The sequence below is a fragment of the Mirounga leonina genome, unplaced genomic scaffold (genome assembly GCF_011800145.1).
Source record: "Mirounga leonina isolate KUSES-001 unplaced genomic scaffold, KU_Mleo_1.0 Mir_91, whole genome shotgun sequence".
Taxonomy (NCBI): domain Eukaryota; kingdom Metazoa; phylum Chordata; class Mammalia; order Carnivora; family Phocidae; genus Mirounga; species Mirounga leonina.
In genome coordinates this window covers 38,252,809-38,276,046 of record NW_023270839.1, presented here as the reverse complement: position 1 = coordinate 38,276,046, position 23,238 = coordinate 38,252,809, and the positions used below count along the sequence as shown (strand labels likewise).

Below are 23,238 nucleotides of genomic sequence, written 5' to 3'. Positions count from 1 at the left end.
TGGGGTGCCTGGGTGGCTCAGTCATTAAGCGTCTGCCTTCGGCTCAGGTCATGGTCCCAGGGTCCTGGGATCGAGCCCTGCATTGGGCTCCCTGCTCCGCGGGAAGCCTGCTTCTCCCTCTCCCACTCCCCCTGCTTGTGTTCCCTCTCTCACTGTGTCTCTGTCAAATAAATAAAATCGTAAAAAAAAAAAAAAAAGAATCAGAATGTCTTTGTTGACAAGGTAAGCACTACATTAAATGAGTAGTCTAAGGATCACTCTTTTGTAATTCTACATTTTTCACATCGTGATAAACACTAGTGAATATGTGATTGTCAAATTCTGCTAGCCAGGCTTTCGAAATTAAGAATCTGTATTATGTACTCTAGTCCATACAAAACCTTTATTTTAAGATTTGGGGGTTAGTATATTTTTGGATGATCAAGATTAGAATCCCATATGTGTCTCTCATATTCTAGAGAAGGAGATGCTGAGGAAAGCCTGGGGTCACCCAGTGATCCAAGTTTCTCACCTGTTTCCTGGAGTATCAGTGGTAAATACCTAGCTGGGGCCTTGGAAAAGATGGTGAATATTTGGCAAGTTAATGGTAAGAGTCATGCCAATACTAGCAAAATACTGAAGGTACTTTTTAAGCCTTTTTCTTAGCTTTCTGAGTCCAAATACTCTCGAAACTCACATAGATCTATGCATTTTTTGGTTTAAATTAAAGTTGTAGATCTATGCATTTTTTGGTTTAAATTAAAGAGGATGATGGGGGCGCCTGGGTGGCTTGGTCAGTTAAGTGTCTGCCTTCGGCTCGGGGCATGATTCCAGGTCCTGGGATGGATCATCACGTGAGCTCTTTGCTCAGCGGGGCGTCTACTTCTACTTCTCCCTCTCCCTCTGCCCCTCCCCCTGCCTCATGCTCTTTCTCAAATAAATAAAGTCTTTTTAAAAATTAATAAGGGAAGCCTGGGTGGCTCAGTCAGTTAAGTGTCTGCTTTCGGCTCAGGTTATGATCCCAGGGTCCTGGGATCGAGTCCCGCATCGGGCTCCCTGCTCCGTGGGCAGTCTGCTTCTCCCTCTGCCTCTGCAGCTCCCCCTACTTCCCCCTGCCTTCTCTATCTCTCTGACAAATAAATAAATAAAATTGTTTAAAAAAATCCATTAGAGGATATGCTCATTTCCTGACTTTTTTCTAGGAGTTTCAACTAATCTGGTAGCTATAAACTAAAAATTCTTTTCATGTACTACTATAAGTGTTCAGAATAGGATTTGAGCTATGAATTTTTAGTGATAGATTCTTTTGAATCACTTGAAATATTTCTATTAAAATTGTTCATTTCACAAGTACAAACTCTTGTCAATTTCTAATAACATGTCTGAAAAGTAAAAATCATTATTGTAACTTGGGCTTATCCATATTTTTGTTTGTTTTTGCGTATTTAAAGAATGACTATCTGTTTCACATATTTGAAGGAACAGCTAGCCTTAACTGTGGGGAAATTTCTTATGTTTCATTATCAGTAATTATAGGAGAGGACTTAATTAAGCATTTGACATTTCTATACTGAATATTTTCCTTTACTCCCCCTTTAATAAAGCTATCATTTTTGTCCCATTAGTAGTTACAGAAAAGCCTATGAATTTGATAATCATGTGTAGTATATAAATAAAGGATCCTGCCTTGTAGTCATATTCATTCTTAGTCTATTAGGAAATTGGGGACTGCCTTGAGTGTACTATTAGAATTAAGTAGTAGTTATTTTTGTATTACAGTTTTTGAGAAATTAGTAACAACTATTAATATTTTCTCCCGCTTTAGGAGGAAAAGGATTGGTAGATATTCAGCCTCATTGGGTATCTGCCCTGGCTTGGCCAGAGGAAGGTCCAGCTACAGCCTGGTCAGGAGAGTCTCCAGAATTATTGTTGGTGGGACGGATGGATGGATCTCTAGGACTGATTGAAGTTGTTGATGTATCAACCATGCACCGTCGAGAATTGGAGCATTGCTATCGAAAGGATGGTAAATGACTGGACTTGTGTCTAACTGAGAATATATTCCCCCAATCAAGAAAACTTAATTTTTTGGCACTTTTAAAAATGTTAAATGAATACTACTTTTGGCTTTGTTCTCTAAATTTTCCGGTTGGTATTTCATTTTAATTAGTTACGAAGTTGAAAGATACTTCTCTTCCAACACCTATAATACATCTCTGCCAGAATGAGATCTAATAGTATTATATGTCATTCATCCTTTGTGTAAGTATCTGAACACTTAGAGTAGGGCTCCAAGTCTCCCTTGAAAGTTAGGAATGTCCAAGAGAAAAAAATTATAATCATTGGTAGAAGTGAAATTGAGGAAATGGGAGGAGGCAGAGGGAAGTTCCTGGTGTGACAAGAAATAGTAGGAAGTCTACCTTCATTTATTTTCTCTGTGTTCCCTTTGGATGCCTAGGCCTATCTTACTACATAGTTAGTTGTTTTGGGGGATTGGAACATTTCATAGATCACAGTCCCAGCTTACATGGTATTCTATTAGCAGAATAGAATGAGGTTTGTTTTGTTTTGTTTTGTTTAATTAAATTAATTAATTTTTTTTTTTTTAAGATTTTATTTATTTGACAGAGAGAGACACAGCAAGAGAGGGAACACAAGCAGGGGGAGTGGGAGAGGGAGAAGCAGGCTTCCTGCCGGGCAGGGAGCCTGATGCAGGGCTCGATCTCAGGACCCCGAGATCATGACCTGAGCCGAAGGCAGACGCTTAACGACTGAGCCACCCAGGCACCCCTAATTTAATTTTTTTAAATCGGTAATGCCTTTATGGGGTTGAAAAATTTTTAAGTTTAAAAAGATAAACAGTGAAAAGTCATTTTCCCACCTACTCAGTTCCCATGTCCCCATTCTACTCCCACAGATAAACACTGGGTTTTGTTTTTGTTTTTGTTTTTGTTTTTTACCTCTCTTATAGCCTTCCATTTAAAGAAGCAAATATGAATATAGATTGTTAGAAATGGGACATGTAAGGTAGAATATGGAAACACACTGAGTAGGGAATATTAAGCAAAAGAAGGGACAGGTAATTTTCTTTCTATGACTTGGGTTATTTCATTTCTCAGTTTCATGGTAGAATCTGGTCCAAAAGGAAAGAGGCCAGTACATTGACTTGGAATCAGCAAGGAAATTTAATTTTTCAATAATCACCTGAAAAAAATGAAAGATTAAAAATGAGGGTAGTCCTTATCACTTATAAATAACACTTTTAGGGGCACCTGGGTGGCTCAGTTGGTTAAGTGTCTGCCTTCGGCTCAGTTCATGATCTCCAGATCTTGGAATTGAGCCTGCATCAGGCTTCCTGGTCAGCGGGGAGTCTGCTTCTCCCTCTGCCTGCCACTCCCCCTGCTTGTGCATGTGCTCATGCTCTCTCTCTCTGTGCCATAAATAAAATCTTTTTAAATAAGTAAATAAATAACACTTTTAAAGTGGGTTACCCAGAATCCCTGCTCTTAGCCTATCTTTTGTCTAATAAATGCATTAAAGATTTGGAAACTTACTTGCAGTGGTTGTGGTAGCATATATTTGTTGCAAAATCTGTCTTAAGTTAGACAATGACAAAGGAGTCACTTAACGTCTTTTTTTCTTTTTAAAATTTTTGTTTTTACCATGTTAGTGTCTGTAACTTGCATTGCTTGGTTCAGTGAAGATAGACCATTTGCAGTGGGATATTTTGATGGAAAGTTATTACTGGGAACAAAAGAACCACTTGAGAAAGGAGGCATTGTTCTAATTGATGCACATAAGGTAAAGCATCTTTACCAGATGGTTACTTTTTCTTGTTTTTTATTATATAGTATTGCTTGGCACTAGTTTTTTTAAACTGTTTTACACCAGGCACTTATGATTTGATATTTTACTGTTAAAGTCTTTGGACCGTGTATATGCATGGAAAAGTCTATGTAAGAAAACCATCAAGCCAAGAAGTAAAACCAAAACTGAAATAGAAACACCCTGTCAAATGCTAGAAACTCCATCTATGAAGAATGATTCTTTTACCTTAAAAAGAGATTGCCGGTTCTGATGATTACAGAGGCATTAGTGCATGAAGGCAGGAGTTGGAAGGTTTGAAGGAGGGTAAAAATAAAAAAGTGTCAGAACACAATGATGACAACCATATAAACACATAATATGTCTTAGATTCTCATATTCACTATTTTGTTATGAGGGGTGCCTCTTTTTTAAGTTCCTTCTTTTTCATATTTTAATGATTACAAATGAATAAAACTATTAAAAATGCTAATGAAAGATGAATATTCCTTCTGAACCAGAATTTCATAATTCATTTATCCAGCTAACATTTACTGAACTTTGGCTGCAGCAAATATATATAATGCAGACTATATTACAGGGTGAGTTGGTCTAGTGATTGGGAATAACAGTATCTTACTTGCATAAAATGTTGATTTCAAAATAATTGAGTGATGGAAGTATAGGTCATAAATTACTGAGTTTAAAGTGTTCGTGAAGGAAGCATTACCATGATTTTTCTCTCTTTCTACCATTTTAAGGATACTCTTGTTAGTATGAAGTGGGACCCAACAGGTCATATTCTTATGACATGTGCCAAAGAAGAAAATGTGAAACTCTGGGGGCCTATTTCAGGATGCTGGCGTTGTCTACATTCACTCTGCCATCCATCTATTGTAAACGGCATCGCTTGGTGCAGCCTCCCAGGGAAAGGATCCAAATTGCATTTACTGATGGCTACGTATGTTATAATTTTGTGTGTGTGTGTGTATCTTAATTTTTATATTAAGTATAGACTGTTACTTAGCAGCAGTAGTCTTAAATGGCCTTATTGCCCGTTACTATTCTTATAATGTGTAATACCATAAGATGGTCTTACACAAATAGAGAACAGTTTTCAATGTGGAACTTGCTATGCGATCTCCTTAACTTGGTGTGATGTTGCAGAATATAGATTCTGTTTATATTTCTTATAAAAGATTATAGCATACCTATTATAAATAATTTTAAAAATAATATTGTAGTAGTTTTTATCAGGTCTTAATTACTATTTGAAAATATATTTACTTCTGCATATTGACATGTTTTGGTTTTATATGATCAATTTTTTTAAGTGGCTGTCAGAGTGGCTTAGTATGTGTTTGGTGTATTCCACAAGATATACAACAGACCAGTGTGACTAGTTCAGAAGGATGGTGGGACCAGGAGTCCAGTTGCCAGGTAAATGTTCTGGTGCTTTTGAAGATCTTATCTGAAACCATAGATGGTATATGTTATCAAAGTAATCCTCTGTGATTACTGAGATACTCAATACTTAGTATGCAAAAGAGCAGGATCCATTAGGGAAACATGAATAATTGTCATATTTTGTGTGTTTTCTGAATTAGCTTTATTTTTTATAAGTCAGGACAGCATGTTTGCTTATTAAAGCGAGATATTCAAGAAATATTGAGTGGTGATCATTTATGGGACTGGATATATTGGAAACTATGGATAGAGAAGTCGTAAGTTAAGTCTTCAGTACAGTGAGATAGCACCACAGGAGCACCCCCGTCCAACCAAAGAACCTCCTGCTGATACCAGAATTCTACCTATGAAGAATAATGCCTTTAACTTGAACAGAGGTTACAAATTCAGATAGATGCTTACAGGGCCATCTAGAAGCTAGGAGTTGGAGGTATGGAGAGGGTAAAAACAAACAAAAAACCTAGAAGTATGCATGCTTCCTATAAAGGACACAGCTGCCACAGACTTGATTGTCACCCTCCAGAAATGAGACTATTGTCACCAGATTGTCTCATTTTTTTCTGATAGAAGTAAAAAATCCAGTGTTTTAAGTAAAATCTCCCAATACTAAACCTTGGCACCTGACTTAAAATTCTTTAAAACACCAGGTGGCCAGTCAAATGGCCTCCCTGAGCTAACAGTTTGCATCCTCTGTTGCTCTCTCTTTTGCTCATGATACAAATACCCCTGGAAGAAATATGCCTTATGTCATCTTTGGGTAAATACATACATCTGGTATTATACTCCATCAAAACTAGAAGGAAGAAGGAGAAAGGGGTGAAGAGGGAGAAGTAAATAGCTCACTAATGGAAGGAAAATGTCACAGAAGTGGAGGTGGAAAAGCACTAGAGATAAATCTGATTTGCTCTTTGTGCTAGACAGTAGACCTTTGGACACGCCTCACCTATCTCACTTCTAAAACCTGCACAGCAAACATGAAAATAGACACCATGTGGCAGTCAGAGCCATCGGCCAACAAAAAGAAGTACCTGGTCAATAGAGAACCAACATGTGCAATTCATGAATTTTAGGCGCTAAAAATGAAAATTACATAAAGCTAAATTTAAAAATTAAAACACTCATTAAAAAGCATAAGTTAGAATTTTTCTATCTCTGAGGGATAATTAAAACTTAGAAATGTCAGGCTTTAGAAATGTAATTTCTGCTAGTTTGAAGAATAGGAGATTTACTTGGAAGTGTGTCAAAAAAAGATGAAACTCAGCTTCAAAGAAGCAAAGGAGAACCAGGTTGATATTTTATTATTTTCTCAAGCTAAACCTTAGGAGAGAGTTACCCTTCCCTCCTCCCCAATTTTATGCTAAATTATAAAATATAAAATTTTCAAGAATGAATTCTAAATCTTGAATCTATAAATTTGTTTTAATTACAATATATATTAAAAATAAAAATAAATTGCAGGATGGATATAGGAAATCGACCGGAGCCAAGTGTGTTTATCAGCTGCGGGGACACATCACCCCTGTCCGGACTGTTGCCTTTAGTTCTGATGGGTTGGCCCTCGTGTCTGGTGGACTAGGTGGGCTCATGAACATTTGGTCTTTAAGGGTAAGAATATAGATGTTATTTTTATAACTTACATATAATAAAATTTAACCCAACTAATCTTAGGAATATTTTGTGTGTACTAATATCTTGGACACTCAAGAAACTCTTCTCAAAATTCTCTACCCTTTAATTTTTCTTATTGATATAGTTTCAAAGTCATCTAGAAAAGACCCCAGAAAATTGGAGAGTAGCTATGTAATTGGACATTGCTAAATTTAGCTGGTATAGATTTTAGAATATGTTTTTGTGAATGTGAAGTATAAATTTAAAATGTAAATGAGGACTGGGGCGCCTGGGTGGCTCAGTGGGTTAAGCATCTGACTTTGTTTTGGCTCAGGTCATGATCTCGGGGTTGTGGGATTGAGTCCCGAGCTGGGCTCTGTGCTCAGCAGGGAGTCTGATTGGGATTCTCTCCCTCTCCTTCTCCCCTTGCTCATGCCTCTACCCCCCACCCCCACCACTCGCTTTTGTGCGCATACTCTCTCTCTCAAAACAAATAAATAAATCTTTTTTTAAAAAAAATAAAGACTAAGGTTAAGTGATTTGTACTGATATAAATACATCTCATTTTAGGATGGCTCTGTCTTGCAAACTGTTGTGATAGGCTCTGGAGCTATTCAGACCACAGTATGGATTCCAGATGTTGGGGTAGCTGCTTGCTCAAATAGATCAAAGGTAATTTTGCAATTACATTAAATTCTAGGGTATAAGTCTATAAGGTACCTTAGAATTATAGTCTAAGCAGCCCACTTTACGTAAAAGAGGAGAAAACTGATAGCCAGAGAGCTTATTACTTGCCCAAGATAATATAACTATTTAGTGATAGGAAAACTAGCCTAGGCCTCCTGATTTGTAATCTAGTACTCTTCCTACTATACCCTAGACTTTGGTGAAAATGTTTAATTATTGAACAACTTAATTTCCACTAGAAGTTATAAAGTGGATTTTTACTTTCTGCCATGATTTTTTGAGGTAGCACTAAACTGTCTCAAAAGAATTTTTTCTAAAAAGGAGGACCAGGCACCTGGGTGGCTCAGTCATTAAGCATCTGCCTTCGGCTCAGGTCATGATCCCAGGGTCCTGGGATTGAGCCCCACATCGGGCTCCCTGCTCCGCGGGAAGCCTGCTTCTCCCTCTCCCACTCCTGCTGCTTGTGTTCCTGCTCTCGCTATCTCTGTCTCTGTCAAATAAATAAAATCTTAAAATAAATAAATAAATAAAAAGGAGGACTAAAGACACTTGAACTCAAGTATACAAAATGTATCTTGGCTTTCAAATGTAATATTCTAGTTTAAAAAAAAAATAATAGCCCCCTGCTTTGAAGTAATTCTGATATGACATTATCTCCTGCAGTCTTCCTGTTTATACCCTTAATGAATAGAAGCCAAGGTGCTACTTTAATTTACATTTTATTAGTTAAAAGATTTTTAAATTGAACTGTAAACCTGCATGAACAGTCTTACTAGAAGTAAAATACAGAATCAGAGCCAAGGCAATGGTGGCCTTTGTAGAATAAATCCTACAGCCACAATTAGAACAGTGCTGCTTCTCTTGCAGTTATGTCCCTCAGCAGGCAGAGGACTCCTTCCTCTGGTACCCTTGTGTCATGTCACGCTTTTGAAATATCCTAGATACCTTGTCCTCCAAGTCCTGTGAAATAGTAACGAATTCACATGTCTCTTTTTAAGGAGAATCAGCAAATGCAAGGTAGCTCACAAATTTTATGGTTATTCTTATTCACTTGTTTTTACTTAGACAACATTTAGGATATTTTGAAGTTCATAGGTATTAAAGGTACAGCATAAAATGTCCCAAACAGCAAAAGTGTTCAATGCAATAACTGGAAAGAATTTCAGATATGAACGCTAATAAAATTCTCTCTTTTATTTTTTACTTAAACAAACATACCACACGGCATGGTTTGTTTTCCATCAGGATGTTTTGGTCGTGAATTGTACAGCAGAATGGGCTGCCGCCAATCACGTTTTAGCAACCTGTAGGACAGCCCTGAAACAGCAGGGTGTTCTGGGATTAAACATGGCTCCCTGCATGAGAGCGTTTCTGGAGCGGCTACCCGTGATGCTTCAGGAGCAGTATGCCTATGAAAAGGTAACTGATGACACTCACTGCCGCAGACCTACAGATGATTGCTGCTCCGGAATTTAAATTGCAGCTTTGAGTTTATTCCTCAAGAGCATAAAGTCTGAGGAAAATGAGTGGGGCTATTTGGCAGAATCAGAACAGTTAAGTCATGTCTAAAATGGTTGTTCAGTAATCCTCAGCCTGCTTTTACTTTATTTTAATGGGAGTAAAATTTTAAAATAACCCTCAAATTTGTATAGTGTTTGTATAATTTTTTTTTTCAGATTACTTATTCACTCCAAAACTTCTTACAATACCTGTGCTGCAGAGTATCATCTTCCCTTTTCTGACCCATTAATTTATTTTTGTATGGTTTTGCCATCCTGAAGTTGGGAGGTGTGGGGTGGATATGGGTGTCAGGGTGAATATTGTTTATCGGGTGAATCCATGTGGAAAGTTTAGTGGAAGAGGTAAGGCTGAACTGAGTAGGGTCCTTCAATACTAGAATGAGGAATAAGGGAATTTGCACCTGTAGCCCAGGCTGTGATCCAGGTCTTCCAGCCCTCAGTAGTCACACTGTGTTGCCCCTAGGCAGAGCTCTCTGGGGCTTTTTTCTTCTTTTTTGGCCAAGCTACATTAATGCAATCAGCTGTTACTGCATCCGGTTAACTTCACTGATGTATTTGCCCAAGTTTTCTTTTCTGAATCACTCAGCGTCTCACAGAGTTGCTCTGCTACAGTTAGGGAGGGCCACGGAAGAGGGATCTCCCTTGATGGCTACCAGGATTCTCTTGTAAAGAAGGAAATGTGAGAAGGGAGCAGGTCGTCGTGGTTTAGTTATCTGCTTATCATTATTATTACTATTCACGAAAAACTATAGTGAAAATATACTGCTAAATGCATGTGATGTCCTGGATTGGATCCTGGAACAGAAAAGGGGCATTAGTGGGAAAACCAAATAAAGTCCTGTGGTTTAGTTGGTATTGTAGCCAATATTAATTTCTTGGTTATATAAGATGTTATGAAGGATTTACAGGAATTCTCTGTACTATCTCTAACTCTCTGTTGTATCTAAAAATTATTTCAAAGTAAAAATCATAAAAAAAAAATAAATTTTTTGTGTTTTTGTTTTTTTTTAAGTTTTTATTTAAATCCCACTTAGTTAACATACAGAGTAATATTAATTTCAGGTGTAAAAAAAGAGTAAACTTAAAAAATACAATTATAGGTTTTTAGAATACAGTAGGTTAATTTATCATATTTGGTACAGGCTCTTCAGTTTGACTTTCCTGTATTTCCTCTTAGCCGCATGTGGTTTGTGGTGATCAGCTTGTTCATAGCCCCTACATGCAATGTCTGGCTTCCCTTGCTGTGGGACTGCATCTGGATCAGCTGTTATGTAACCCTCCAGTGCCACCACACCACCAGAGCTGCCTCCCCGACCCAGCATCCTGGAATCCAAATGAGTGGGCCTGGTTAGAATGTTTCTCAACCACCATAAAGGCTGCTGAAGCCCTGACCAATGGAGCACAGTTTCCAGAATCTTTTACTGTTCCTGATCTAGAGCCTGTTCCAGAGGATGAACTTCTATTCCTAATGGTAAGCGTAGTATGAGCTGCTACTGTTCACAGCTGAGATTGTATCACGGGTGTTTAGCAAGTAGCAGACCGTCAGTAAGTATTTCCTAGCTTGGATAGCTAGAAGCATGCCCTTAGATAAACTTAAAATATTTTGCTTTCAGGTAGTCACTTTCAGTCTTACGGCAGCCCTCTATGATGACAAAGATTGTTTATACAAGAACTGTGAAGCTCCTGTAAACTTGGTGGTTTTCGGTGACAGAGTCCCATATTTTCTCATTTTTTGTCCATAGGTTCCTTGTTTAGTATCTGATTTTATACATACTTTAATATCTTTTCCTGGGTCATCCTGGGGGATTTATTCCACCTAAAGATTCTAAATTATTTGCCACTTTAATCATGTTTTAATCACCATAAAATGAGAATACAGAACAGCATTCCAGTTGTCATTTCTGTGATTGTATTTGGGAGCGTCCAGATGTAGAAACTGTGATGTAGATGAGATGCCTGTGTAGACAGAGCAGGCCAGTGCCTGACCTGACAACCTATTTACTTAGTTAAGATTTACATACGCAGACATTTGAATACAAAAATATAGATATAAAACAAATATGAATTGAGGGAAATTATCTAAATATAATTTCTTTATAGCTATAAAATATAATTTTTTTAAATTTTTTAAAGATTTTATTTGTTTATTTGAGAGAGAGAGAGACAGAGTTGGAGCAAGCATGAGCGGGGAAGAAAGGGAGAAGACAACTCCTTGCTGAGCAGGGAGCCGACGCAGGGCTCGATCCCAGGACCCTAAGATCATGACCTGAGCCAAAGGCAGATGCTTAACTGACTGAGCCACGCAGTGCCCCTAAAATACAGTTTTAATTAAGAAGTGTCCTTCTGGGGCGCCTGGGTGGGTCAGTCGGTTAAGCATTTTCCTTCACCTTGGGTCATGATCTTGGCGTCCTGGGATTGGAGCCCCGTGTCAGGTTCCCTGCTCAGCAGGGAGTTTGCTTCTCCCTCTCCCTCTGCCCACCCCCCAACTTGCACTCTCTCATGTACTCTCTCTCTCAAATAAATAAATAAAATCTTTTTTTAAAAAAAGTGTCCTTTTGAGCCTGTTTGCCCCAAATCTTTCATTTCCTAGATGAGGAGATTGAAGCCTAGAAAGATGAAGTGACCTGCCTGCTGCTGTACAGCAAGTTCACAGGGGTGGTAACTCCTGCACATGACCTTGAACCTGTTGGTGCTCAGAAAACCTAAATGGTTAACTTTGAATCACCAGTGTGATAGTGATAGTTGATTGTGAAGTGTTTATGATAAAGGGAAATATTAACAATGCATAGTCAAGTTTGGCATGATTATAAAACTGCTCGTAATTTCTTAAAGTATTGAAAAAATTTTCTTATTTACTAAGTTCTTTTATGGAAAGAAGACTTAGTTGTTAATTAATAACAGATAAATCTTGGGGTGCCTGGGTGGCTCACTCCGTTAAACATCCAACTCTTGATCTCAGCTCGGGTCTTGATCTCAGGGTCCTGAGTTCAGGCCCCATGTTGGAGGGTCTATTTTATTTATTTATTTTATTTTCTAAAAACAACAAATCTTGATTAGGATTTATTAAGATTCATCCTGATGTTTGCTGTGTCTTGCAGGATAACAGTAAATGGATTAATGGCATGGATGAACAAATTATGTCTTGGGCAACTTCCAGACCTGAGGTCAGTAAAGATAGCTATATGGTGGTTCTAATTAAATCTTCTGATACTAAATGCTTGTTTGTTTGTAACCTGGTGTCTCTTATAGAGGCCGGCCCATGTTTGTTAGAAGGAATGGTTGAGTCTAATTTTGAGATGAATGTGGTCTTCTAGGATTGGCACCTGGGAGGTAAATGTGATGTCTACCTGTGGGGTGCTGGCAGGCATGGACAGCTGGCAGAAGCAGGAAGAAATGTAATGGTCCCTGCAGCAGCTCCCTCATTCTCACAGGCCCAACAGGTAACTAACAGGGTAAAGAAGTGAGGAAGAAACTCTAACAATTCTAATTTCCTTGCTGTCAGATAAAGTTTATCTGTTGTGTAATCTATTGAGGAATAACTAAACAAAGTCATGATGTATACCTTCTAAATAAAAGCTTTCTAGGGTTTTTATCAGACTTAAATTTTGTTAATAAGTTCTAAATTTTTCTTGCTTTCAAGTGTAATGAATTAACATCATGATGCATTAGGCCTGCCTATAGGGTACATATGTATAGAAGTTAACATACTCCTAATTATTGATTCTGTTTTGTGGTCATTAACTTACAGGGGTCTTTAGCTAGATTTCATTGATACCCCTCTCCTCCTCTAATAATCGTGGTAGTATATTTCCAAACCCTCTCTCAGGCCACTGCTTTCTTTTCCATTCTTCTCCGCCTTAGTAAGTGCCAGGATGCACTCCTTTTTCTTGTGTATTTCCCCTCAGCTTTCCGCTTCTTGATCTCTAGCTAGTCTTTAATATTTCCCCTCACCTTTTCCTCTTTCTGTTTGTTTTGTTGTTAATGTTATTATTTAAACTCTGGGGATGCCTGGGTGGTTCAGTCAGTTAAGCGTCTTCCTTCAGCTCGGGTCATGATCCCAGGGTCCTGGGAACAAGTCCGCCGTCAGGCTCCTTGCTCAGTGGGGAGTCTGCTTCTCCCTTTGCCTGCCACTCCCCCTGCTTGTGCGCGCTCTTTCTGATAGATAAATAAATAAATAAATAAATAAATAAATAAATAAATAAATAAATCTTTAAAAATAAATAAATAAACCCTGCACAATTGGGGCACCTGGGTGGCTCAGTTGGTTAAGTGTCTGACTCTTGATTTTAGCTCTGGTCATAGTCTTGGGATTGTGACATTGAGCCCTGCGTCGGGCTCTGCGCTCAGTGCAGAGTTTGCTCCATGTTATCTCCTTCTCTCTCTCTGAACTCCTACCCCTGCCTCATTTGCACATGCTCTCTCTCTCTCAAATAAATAAAATCTTTAAAATAAATAAATAAGCTCTGCACAATTGGCTGCAATCCCTGTAGATAAGATAGTTCTAAATGATTTTAAATAGTCCAGTGAGCCTCATACATCTCTTTGTTAAGTAAGCAGTTTTATAATAATCAAGAGCTTGTAGGAACCCCATACTCTTTAGTGAAAGGATAGAAGAATTAATAAAGGTATTCTAGGTATGCACAGAATCATTCTAAGTGGTAAAGCTATATAATAAAGGATAATATATTTGTGTGTTTTTATCCTAGGTCATATGTGGTCAGAATTGTACCTTTGTCATCCAGGCCAATGGCACAGTGTTGGCTTGTGGGGAAGGAAGTTATGGCAGATTGGGACAAGGAAATTCAGATGACCTTCATGTGCTGACAGTTATTTCAGCCCTACAAGGTAACATTATCCTCAGTTAAAAGGTGGTCAGAGACTATGGTCTAACTATAGGAATGTTAGCTTATGTTGGAACTTATCTCAAACCTTTGCTAGATAGAGTCATAGAGGGTTTTCACTTCTTTAGATTCTCATTTAGGATGTACAGCCTGATTTCCATATTTTAAGCTATGTTATTTTGCAAGCTCTTTATCATGGCAGTGCTTGAATTCAGTGATATAAATAACTATTCTAAGACCTACTGAAGATTGTAAACAAATTCTTTAAAATTGCGAAACTGTAATTAGGCAACTATTAATAGCAGTAATAATCATGCATGTGTTTCCTAAAAAGTAAAAATAAATTTATATGGAAATGTGCAAATGTACTAAAGACTTTACAGGGCATCTCTGTCAGAGTTCTCTGACTTGGAAAAAGAATATGTCTGGAGAATCCACTGCAGGAGCTCCTGGCTTGTTTCTTAAGTCAACTTTTACTGACTCCAGAGCCTACAAAGAGAGCCAAGAAGGTTTTTTCAGTAAAAACATACAAGTAACAATGAGTTCAGAACCAATTCTGAAATAGTTCTGAGTTCTCTTCCTTGAGATCTCTTCCTCCCAGAGCACAGCAGTGGGGATGGGAGGGCAGGGTTCTATTCAGTATTATTGCATCCTGCCTCTAGGGCCTTGCACAAGCTAGACTAGACCTCTTTGTGACTCGGTTAGCCCATTTGTAAAAGTGGTGATGATAATATCTGCCTCATAGGTTCCATGTGAAAGTAGAAAAGGAGACATTCCAGGTAAAGCATTTCTAGGAGTGGCTAGAACATAGGCCTTGATGACTATAACTGACCTTGTCACCCTCCTTTTCTTCCTTGTCATCATCATTTTATGTGACTGCTCCCAATTTACTAGGTTATAGCTTCAAATTTGATTTAATATTAAAGACATTGCCTTTCTTTCTAAGACAGTTTTGGTATTTTTTCATGCTAAGAGTATTCTGTAGCAGCTGCATGTAAAGAGTTTTACCAGCCGGTGATTCTTGTTGGCTTTCTGCTCTGTTCCAGGATTTGTGGTGACCCAGCTGGTGACTTCTTGTGGTTCTGATGGGCACTCAATGGCCCTGACTGAAAGTGGAGAGGTCTTTAGCTGGGGAGATGGTGATTATGGCAAACTCGGCCACGGGAACAGCGACAGGCAGCGGCGCCCCAGGCAGATCGAGGCCTTACAAGGAGAAGAAGTGGTGCAGGTCAGGCAGGACGTGGATCAGTTTGCCTTTGAATATAAATATACTAGTTGTTGAACAGTATTCTCAAATTTAAGTAACACATGCTCTCTCTATATATATTAATATATTATGAGTCATTACAAGAGATCCGCTGTTTTTGGTTGTTCATCCTTGAGTTTATTAGGAATTTGAATGGCTTTGGTAGTAGAACGGACTCCCTTTTCCTGAGCCAGTTCCGTGGCCCAGGATGGGGTACTTCAGGTGCTTGGAAGAAACACAGTGGGGTTTAGCTCGTGCCGCATAGTTCTTGATACAGTGATAGGTTGAATGCAGAGCTTAACATTTATCATTATTGTTACAAGTGTTGAGTTCATATGCATGTTCTGGAAAATTGACTAGTGATCTAGGATGATATTTTTTTTATACAGATACATTTAGTGCTCGCTTCAGCAGCACATATACTCTACAGATACATTTATTTATAAATATTAGGAACACAGTTTATAAAAGAAGAAAACTCCTCTCTAGAGCTAGGATGATATTCTAAAATTGCATAGCACCAAAGAGTTCGCAGGAATTTCCCATTTACTATCGCGTGTAACGTCTAGGTCATCTGTACACAGCTAAAGCCATAGCAGCAGTTCTTCTAGGGGCGGCTGGTTAGCTTGGTCTTCCTGAGGATGATGGGGAGATCAGGCTTGGGGAAACAGGAGGGCCACTTGGGCAGGTAGGACACACTGGTCTTGAAGGCCCTGAGTTGTCAGTGAAGTTTACTACTGCATTAATCACCGAAAGTGACGGAGTTCGTCCTTTCTCCGTATACCCTCCTCTTAAGTGTTCTGTTCTCCTTGGTTCTGTCTGTAGATGTCTTGCGGCTTCAAGCACTCAGCAGTGGTAACTTCAGATGGCAAACTGCTCACTTTCGGCAATGGTGACTACGGTCGTCTGGGTCTTGGAAACACCTCTAACAAAAAACTTCCAGAGAGAGTGACGGCACTGGAGGGATATCAGATTGGACAGGCATGGCATAAGTCAACAATGGGTTCCGTCTGGTCAGAGTATCTTATTTCCTTTGTGTGCACTGAGACACCGCCCTTTAAAGAAGACAAGAATCATCAGTTGCACTTAACCTCATGTACATTTGTTTGCCTACTTGATCATTTGTCGTGATTTTTTTTTTTTATTAAAGATTTTTATTTATTTAACAGAGATAGAGAGAGAGCACAAGTAGGCAGAGCGGCAGACAGAGGGAGAAGGAGAAGCAGGCTCTCAGCCGAGCAGGGAGCCCAATGCGGGGCTCGATCCCAGGATCCTGGGATCATGACCCGAGCTGAAGGCAGCCGCTTAACCGACTGAGCCACTCAGGCGCCCCTTTTTGTTCGTGATTTTTTTTCCCAGTGTGAGAATTCACATTTTAAGTCATATTTGACAAACGAAAGCATTAATTCAGGGTGCACATGTTTTAAAACCCCCTCCATAATGCAACTTAATATAAAACCTTTAAGCCTTACAGATTTCTGTGACTGCTATCTGGTAGTTTGGAAGTAGGTGGCTGAATTGCAGCATCATTGGTACTACTGCTTTTAAGCAGTACTTGTCCTGTACACATGGAGATTACCTCTTAACAAGGAGATACTTTTATCATTTTCTCTATCATCCCTTAGGCTGTCTCTGATGTATTTTTGACTCTACGTACCTTTCCTCTTTTATGTTCTCTGATTCTAAGGTAGCCACAGATATTTGAAGGATTTCACCTCAAAGAAGAAAGTTATTTTTTCATTTGTGGACATTAGGAATTTTTTCTTATTGACACATTTTGTTAACATATGCAGGAGGCTCTGAAATTAAAATAAAAATATATATAGCCAAATTTTTCACTGAAGTGGAAAAGAACCCCAGAAACAGATATATGGTTTAGGTGCTATGATTTTGCCTTACTGAATACCCTGTTCTTTCTTTAGGTAGCATGTGGCTTAAACCACACATTGGCGGTATCAGCTGATGGCTCCATGGTGTGGGCTTTTGGAGATGGGGACTATGGAAAGCTAGGCTTAGGAAATTCCACTGCAAAATCTTCCCCTCAGGTCAGTATTGCCTTTAGGGTTTCAAACAATGCAGTTTTCGTCTGTGTCAGTGCTTCTTTTTAGTTGGAAATAATTTACCTTTAACATTTTAGTAATTCATAATGAAGTTTAGAAGCGTCTATTGCTTACTCTTAAATGTCCAACATTCTAGATCTTGATTTTATTTTTTTTAAATATTTATTTATTTGACAGAGAGAGATACAGTGAGAGAGGGAACACAAGCAGGGGGAGTGGGAGAGGGAGAAGCAGGCCTCCCGCTGTGCAGGGAGCCCGATGCGGGGCTCGATCCCAGGACCCGAGCCAAAGGCAGACGCATAATGACTGAGCCACCCAGGCGCCCCTAGATCTTGATTTTAAATAAGCCATTAATGGCTAAACTGAATGTAAAAATGGTGCAAGGATAAGCCTTTGTCCCCATACACCGGCTGAACAATGCAGGACTGTCTCCCATGTAAAGAAGAAATAGTTACAGATGTATCTCCAGGGTGTCTGAGGGAGGGAACCTTGAACAATCTTTTGTATCCTTCTGCTTGCAGCTGCCATTTTAGCGGATTATTACCCCTAATTTATACAAGTATGTGCCTCCTTTTAAAAAATAATAAAAAGGAAATATAGAAAACAATAAATTAGAAGCTAATATTCACATTACAGAAGGTTTCTTGGCTCTGCGGAAGACCTTCTGTGCAGTTCTTTCAGTGGGTTTTCCTGATACATTTAACAAGCAGCATGATCTACAAATATTTAATGTATATTCAACTCCTGATGCCCTATCATATATAATATGTAATATCTTGATAGCTAGATTGGTGACTATTCAGCTAAGGATGTGCCAGGAAGCCGTCTCTCAAAGTAGAAAAAGTCTAACTGGGAGCAGCCCATGGCTTTACATGGTCTCAGTATTGTTTAAAAGGCTACAGGATTCTCTTTGGTTCCTGTTGCGCAGAGGAGGGATTCCACTCACATGAGATCCCAGGGATTTTAGTCAAATGCCCCTCCTTAACACTCTTCCCTTCCCCCTCCCCCAACACACAAATTCAGATAAATTGTAGAGCAGTGTGAGAAAATAACATTTAGGAGTGTGGATTTGGGTGGAAACAGGTAGGTGAAGAGTATTTTTATTAGGAGATAGTCCTTGGGTTTATACATGCTAGTAGGCAACTTCAAAGGTGTTTTTATTTTCCTTTTTAAAGTTTGTGCTTTATACTTATATTTTGCAGAAAGTTGATGTCCTTTGTGGAATTGGAATAAAAAAGGTTGCTTGTGGAACTCAGTTTTCTGTTGCATTGACCAAAGATGGTCATGTGTATACCTTTGGTCAAGGTAAGGCATTTTCCAGGCATTAACATTGCTTGTTTTGTGTATACATGTATTATAGAAACATTTGCCTTCCAGTTTTATAGAAAGTGCTCTAAATAGAGTTATTTTTTGTTATGGGTGATGAATGGCCACTATGACCTTCATTCACTAGCTACTTTTCTCCTTTTTCATGAACTTTGTCATAAGGACAAACTCTCCTCCCTGCTGATGGCCTCTCATGCCAGAGCCTTCGCTCTAGCTAGAAGAGTCCCTGCCAAAGCCCTTCCCATCCTCCTTTCTGCTGCCTACACTGTGCTGCCATAAACACTTCTTGACCACCGGAGCTACTCTGGATCCTGTCCAATTCCCCAGCCCTTCCAGGGAATGGAAGTTCGGGTCTTAGGAATTCATAGGCATTCAGAGTTCAGATCTTGAATGGGTTCTTTTTTTTTTTTTTTTTAAAGATTTATTTATTTATTAGAGAGAGAGAGAGAGACAGCGAGAGGGGACACAAGCAGGGGGAGTGGGAGAGGGAGAAGCAGGCTTCCCGCAGAGCAGGGAGCCTGATGCGGGACTCGATCCAGGGACTCCAGGATCATGACCTGAGCCGAAGGCAGTGGCTTAACCAACTGAGCCACCCAGGCGCCCCTTGAATGGGTTCTTAATCCAAGCATCCACAGTGTGATTTCCTGGCAATATACTCACCTTCTTATGTAGAACTTCTTGGCAAGTTGTAGTGACTGAGAAGTGTGTAAGGCAGATAGGAGGGGGAAGAAATAAGTCATGAGGGAAATTTCTAGTCTTGGCAGAACAACAATGTCACTGAGGACAGGGAGCTGGTTTTGGAGAACTAGGTAAGGAACTTAGTTTTGGTCATATTGAATTGGGGCCATATACTCAAGGTATATGTATGGAGATGTCTAGCAAGTTATTGGGGATTTGGATCTGGAACTCCAAAGAGATTGGTTATAGAGATGTAGATTTGCATAATGATAGTATTTAAAACCATGTTAATAGGCTTTAAGAAACTCAGGGAGAGAGTGTAGAATAAAAAAGAAGTGCATAGAACTCTGGAGAATATGAGTAAAGGGCAGGTGAGCACAGAAGGAGGACTCGGGAGAGTTGGCTTTGAAAGGAATGGAGAGAGAGGTAGCCAGTGAGCCAGGATAGTGCAGAGTCTCTGTAGGTAGGAGGCGCTGAGGACGGGTCAGCAGAAGGTTATGTGGGCTCTGGGGGTAGAGCCTGAGAAGACGCTGCTGCCGTAGGCAGTTAGGAGCTACCCCTGGCTTTTGAGAACATAGCCTCAGTGCAGTGGTGAGAGTGAAGGGTAGGCTGCAGAAGGGGGCCGCGCCAAACAGTTCCAGAGGACATGTGGCAACAGGGGCTGGCCTGCACTTTCTAGAAGTTGGGCAGCAAAGGTAAAGGGAGAGGTTGGCTGGAAGTTTGAGGACGAGACAAGTTGAGTGATGTCTTTTCATAGAATGCAAGAACCATAGGGTCTTTCTTAGCTATGTGCCAGTCCTCTCAAATAGGAGGATAATGGAGGTGCCTCTTGGTTTGAAATAAGCTGCTATTTTTTTTTTTAAAGATTTATTTATTTATTTATTTATTTATTTTTTAGAGAGCGAGCGAGAGAGAAACAGCATGAGAGGGGAGAGGGTCAGAGGGAGAAGCAGGCTCCCCGCTGAGCGGGGAGCCCGATGGGGGACTCGATCCCAGGACCCTGGGATCATGACCTGAGCCGAAGGCAGACGCTTAACGACTGAGCCACCCAGGCGCCCACAAGCTGCTGTTTTAGATTTATTTATTTTATGAATAAGGAGTCTGTGACATTTTGCAAAGGTGCTGTTTCAAACTTCGTTCACTCAGGATCCAGTATACCGTATCAGAATGGCAGCTTTTGCCGTCATGAGTTAAATATGTCATTGCTATTCCACCAGAAAAGTTAAACGACTCGTTAGAAAACATAAGACTGGGGCGCCTGGGTGGCTCAGTCATTAAGCGTCTGCCTTCGGCTCAGGTCATGATCCCAGGGTCCTGGGATCGAGCCCCGCATCGGGCTCCCTGCTCTGCGGGAAGCCTGCTTCTCCCTCTCCCACTCCCCCTGCTTGTGTTCCTGCTCTCACTGTCTCTCTCTCTCTGTCAAATAAATAAATAAATAAAAATCTTAAAAAAAATAAAAAAATAAAATTAAAAAAAAAAGAAAACATAAGACTGTGGTGTCCCGTCCATAAATTTCCTCTTACTGTTTTTTCAGATCGCTTGATAGGCTTGCCAGAGGGGCGTGCTCGCAATCACAATAGACCACAGCAGGTCCCTGTCCTGGCTGGAGTGGTCATCGAAGATGTGGCAGTTGGGGCTGAGCACACACTTGCTTTGGCATCAACTGGAGATGTATATGCCTGGGGGAGCAATTCAGAAGGGCAGGTAAATGTTTATCTTGCTTGTCCTCTCATATTCTAGAATTGTGACAGTGTTCCTCATTTGGGAGACGGATAGGCTCGGAAACTCACAAGATCTACCACAATGTCTCACACACATCACTTTGCCATGGGACGGATTTATTTGTAAGTCCAGTTGTTCATGTCTCTCTCTTGATTGTGGCCAAGTAAGTATTATACCATGGTTTAAAAAAAATCTGATGGTATCGCAAAGTGATTAAGGGAATTAACTGAGTATATGTGTGTGTCTACACTCATTAAGGCCACATAGTAAGCAGCAACTTTATAGGTATTAGCTACTATCATCATCATCGTTTTTATTGTGGTAATATGTGAGATTAGGTCCTGGGAGCATCAGTTGATCTGGAACATGGAAAGAATCAAACAGCACTTTTATATTTAATAATAGGACATAGTACTGTACATAGTATGGTATACATAGTATATTTGTGTTTGCGCAGGAAGTCTTGTCATCCCCGTTCTACAGAGGAATAAACTGAGCCTCTGAGAGGTTGAGAGAAGATTCAAGAAGTTGCTATGTTCAGCCTACCCTGTATACGAAGGAGGGAAAGATCTGGGTGGGAGATGTCTGGGGTGCCTGCTGCTACAGTGGCTTTCAGCCCTGCATGCGGAGCCACATCCCCTTCCTCCCTAGATCCTCTCTGGGTCTGTCTGCCCACAGAGCCAGGGGCCCTCAAGTTCAGGGTCTCCATTGTTACTCATAGTAGCCTCAGTTTGACTCTGTGGTCACCTCATCACTATGTTAACAGGTGAGGAAGCTGCTCATCATTGTGGTTGCACATTTTCTTAATGAGAAGAGAGTTGCTGCTGAAGACACCTTAGGGAGGTCGCTGGCAGGGGCTTGACATGATCCTCCCTAATGATGTTGAGCTGCTTGGCCACTGAAACACTGGGTATCCCACTCACACCCTAAGAACAGAGATCTAGAAATGAGAATCTGCTTCTGTGTATGTTTTCATAATTCTGTATTGTTACCCAGGCAGTCCATGTTAAAAGGAAATCAGTGTGTTTTAAATAAAAGCTCTATAGATCATTCTGTTACTTCTTTAAGTTTCCAGGAGTTATTTCCTCTCTAGAAGTGGAATCCAAGGATGTGTTCGTCATTAAGACTCATCTGCTAGATTTGGAATGGCCTTGTTGCAGCTAAGTTTTTAGGAGACAGTCTGAGCTGTGAGGACTATTCTGATAGAGATAATTGGAATTAATTTCATTATTTTGATGCTGCCGCTTGGTATAGATATTTATTTATATCTGCTGCCACCTAAGGCAGATTGCATCATCTTGACTTCCTCTCTTCCTCTTTTTAATTGACTCTTTGTTTTTGTAATTTATTCCCAGCTTGGCTTAGGCCACACCAACCACGTTCGAGAACCCACCCTGGTAACAGTTTTGCAGGGGAAAAATGTTCGGCAGATCTCAGCTGGCCGCTGCCACAGTGCTGCCTGGACAGCGCCGCCTGTCCCACCGAGGGCACCGGGTAAGAGATGAAATAGCTGCGCTCCTGCAGCCTCTCTTTTAGTGGTCCCCAGCCGCACTGTCTGCTTGCCGGTTTTGGATGACATCCAGGCATCAGGCATCATGCTGAAACCGCCAGGCCCCCCCACAAAACCATAGTACTCTTTGTGCTACCAGCACTGTAAATACTTTCCTAGCAGGTGATTCTGCAGACTTCATCACGAAAGCCCTTCCTCTCTACACCCCCCAAAAGAAGAAAACACATCACTTAGGCAAGCAAAAATGTAAAATTTTAGAGCAGCAACTAAGTATTTTTCATATATAAAAGAAGTGATGAATCATAGCTTTCTAAGGCCTGCCATTAGTAATAAAGATTCAAAGGTCTGAGACCATTTGTCAGATTCTCGACCCCAATTAACCATTTGAAACATGTTGTCTGTGCATTGGCACAGCCAAAAAAAAAAAGAAAGAGAGAGAGAAAGAAAGAAAAAAACAATGTTGCCATATTACTCCAGCATGTAACAAGACTGATAGGCAGTTTCTACCTTTTTATTATCCAATCCTTGTAGAGCTACAAAAAGATATAAAGGGGCGCCTGGGTGGCTCAGTCGGTTAAGCGTCTGCCTTCGGCTCAGGTCATGATCCCAGGGTTCCTGGATCAAGCCCCACATCTGGCTCCCTGCTCAGCAGGGAGTCTGCTTCTCCCTCTGCCTCTCCTGGTTTATGCCTCTCTCACTCACTCTCTCAAATAAAATCTTTAAAAAAAAAAAAGGATATAAAGAAAATAAAATGTGTATTTATGTACTTTACATTCAACTGCATACTCTC

The 23,238-nt window shown here is 40.0% G+C and overlaps 1 protein-coding gene across 6 annotated transcripts in view; it reads left to right on the top strand.

Annotated features, from left to right (window-relative positions):
- The window catches only part of HERC1 (HECT and RLD domain containing E3 ubiquitin protein ligase family member 1), a 189,887-nt gene that overhangs the window by 153,815 nt on the left and 12,834 nt on the right, over positions 1-23,238 (top strand). For all 6 annotated transcript variants that reach the window (XM_034994000.1, XM_034994002.1, XM_034994004.1 and 3 more), the window contains exons 53-70: positions 459-586; positions 1,805-2,005; positions 3,650-3,780; positions 4,545-4,744; positions 5,118-5,223; positions 6,709-6,855; positions 7,429-7,530; positions 8,791-8,964; positions 10,243-10,536; positions 12,164-12,229; positions 12,380-12,505; positions 13,772-13,910; positions 14,953-15,134; positions 15,978-16,133; positions 17,075-17,197; positions 18,415-18,517; positions 20,751-20,920; positions 22,294-22,432. In XM_034994000.1, the coding sequence (XP_034849891.1) occupies positions 459-586; positions 1,805-2,005; positions 3,650-3,780; positions 4,545-4,744; positions 5,118-5,223; positions 6,709-6,855; positions 7,429-7,530; positions 8,791-8,964; positions 10,243-10,536; positions 12,164-12,229; positions 12,380-12,505; positions 13,772-13,910; positions 14,953-15,134; positions 15,978-16,133; positions 17,075-17,197; positions 18,415-18,517; positions 20,751-20,920; positions 22,294-22,432 (2,687 nt within the window). The remainder of the gene's footprint in view (positions 1-458; positions 587-1,804; positions 2,006-3,649; positions 3,781-4,544; positions 4,745-5,117; positions 5,224-6,708; positions 6,856-7,428; positions 7,531-8,790; positions 8,965-10,242; positions 10,537-12,163; positions 12,230-12,379; positions 12,506-13,771; positions 13,911-14,952; positions 15,135-15,977; positions 16,134-17,074; positions 17,198-18,414; positions 18,518-20,750; positions 20,921-22,293; positions 22,433-23,238) is intronic.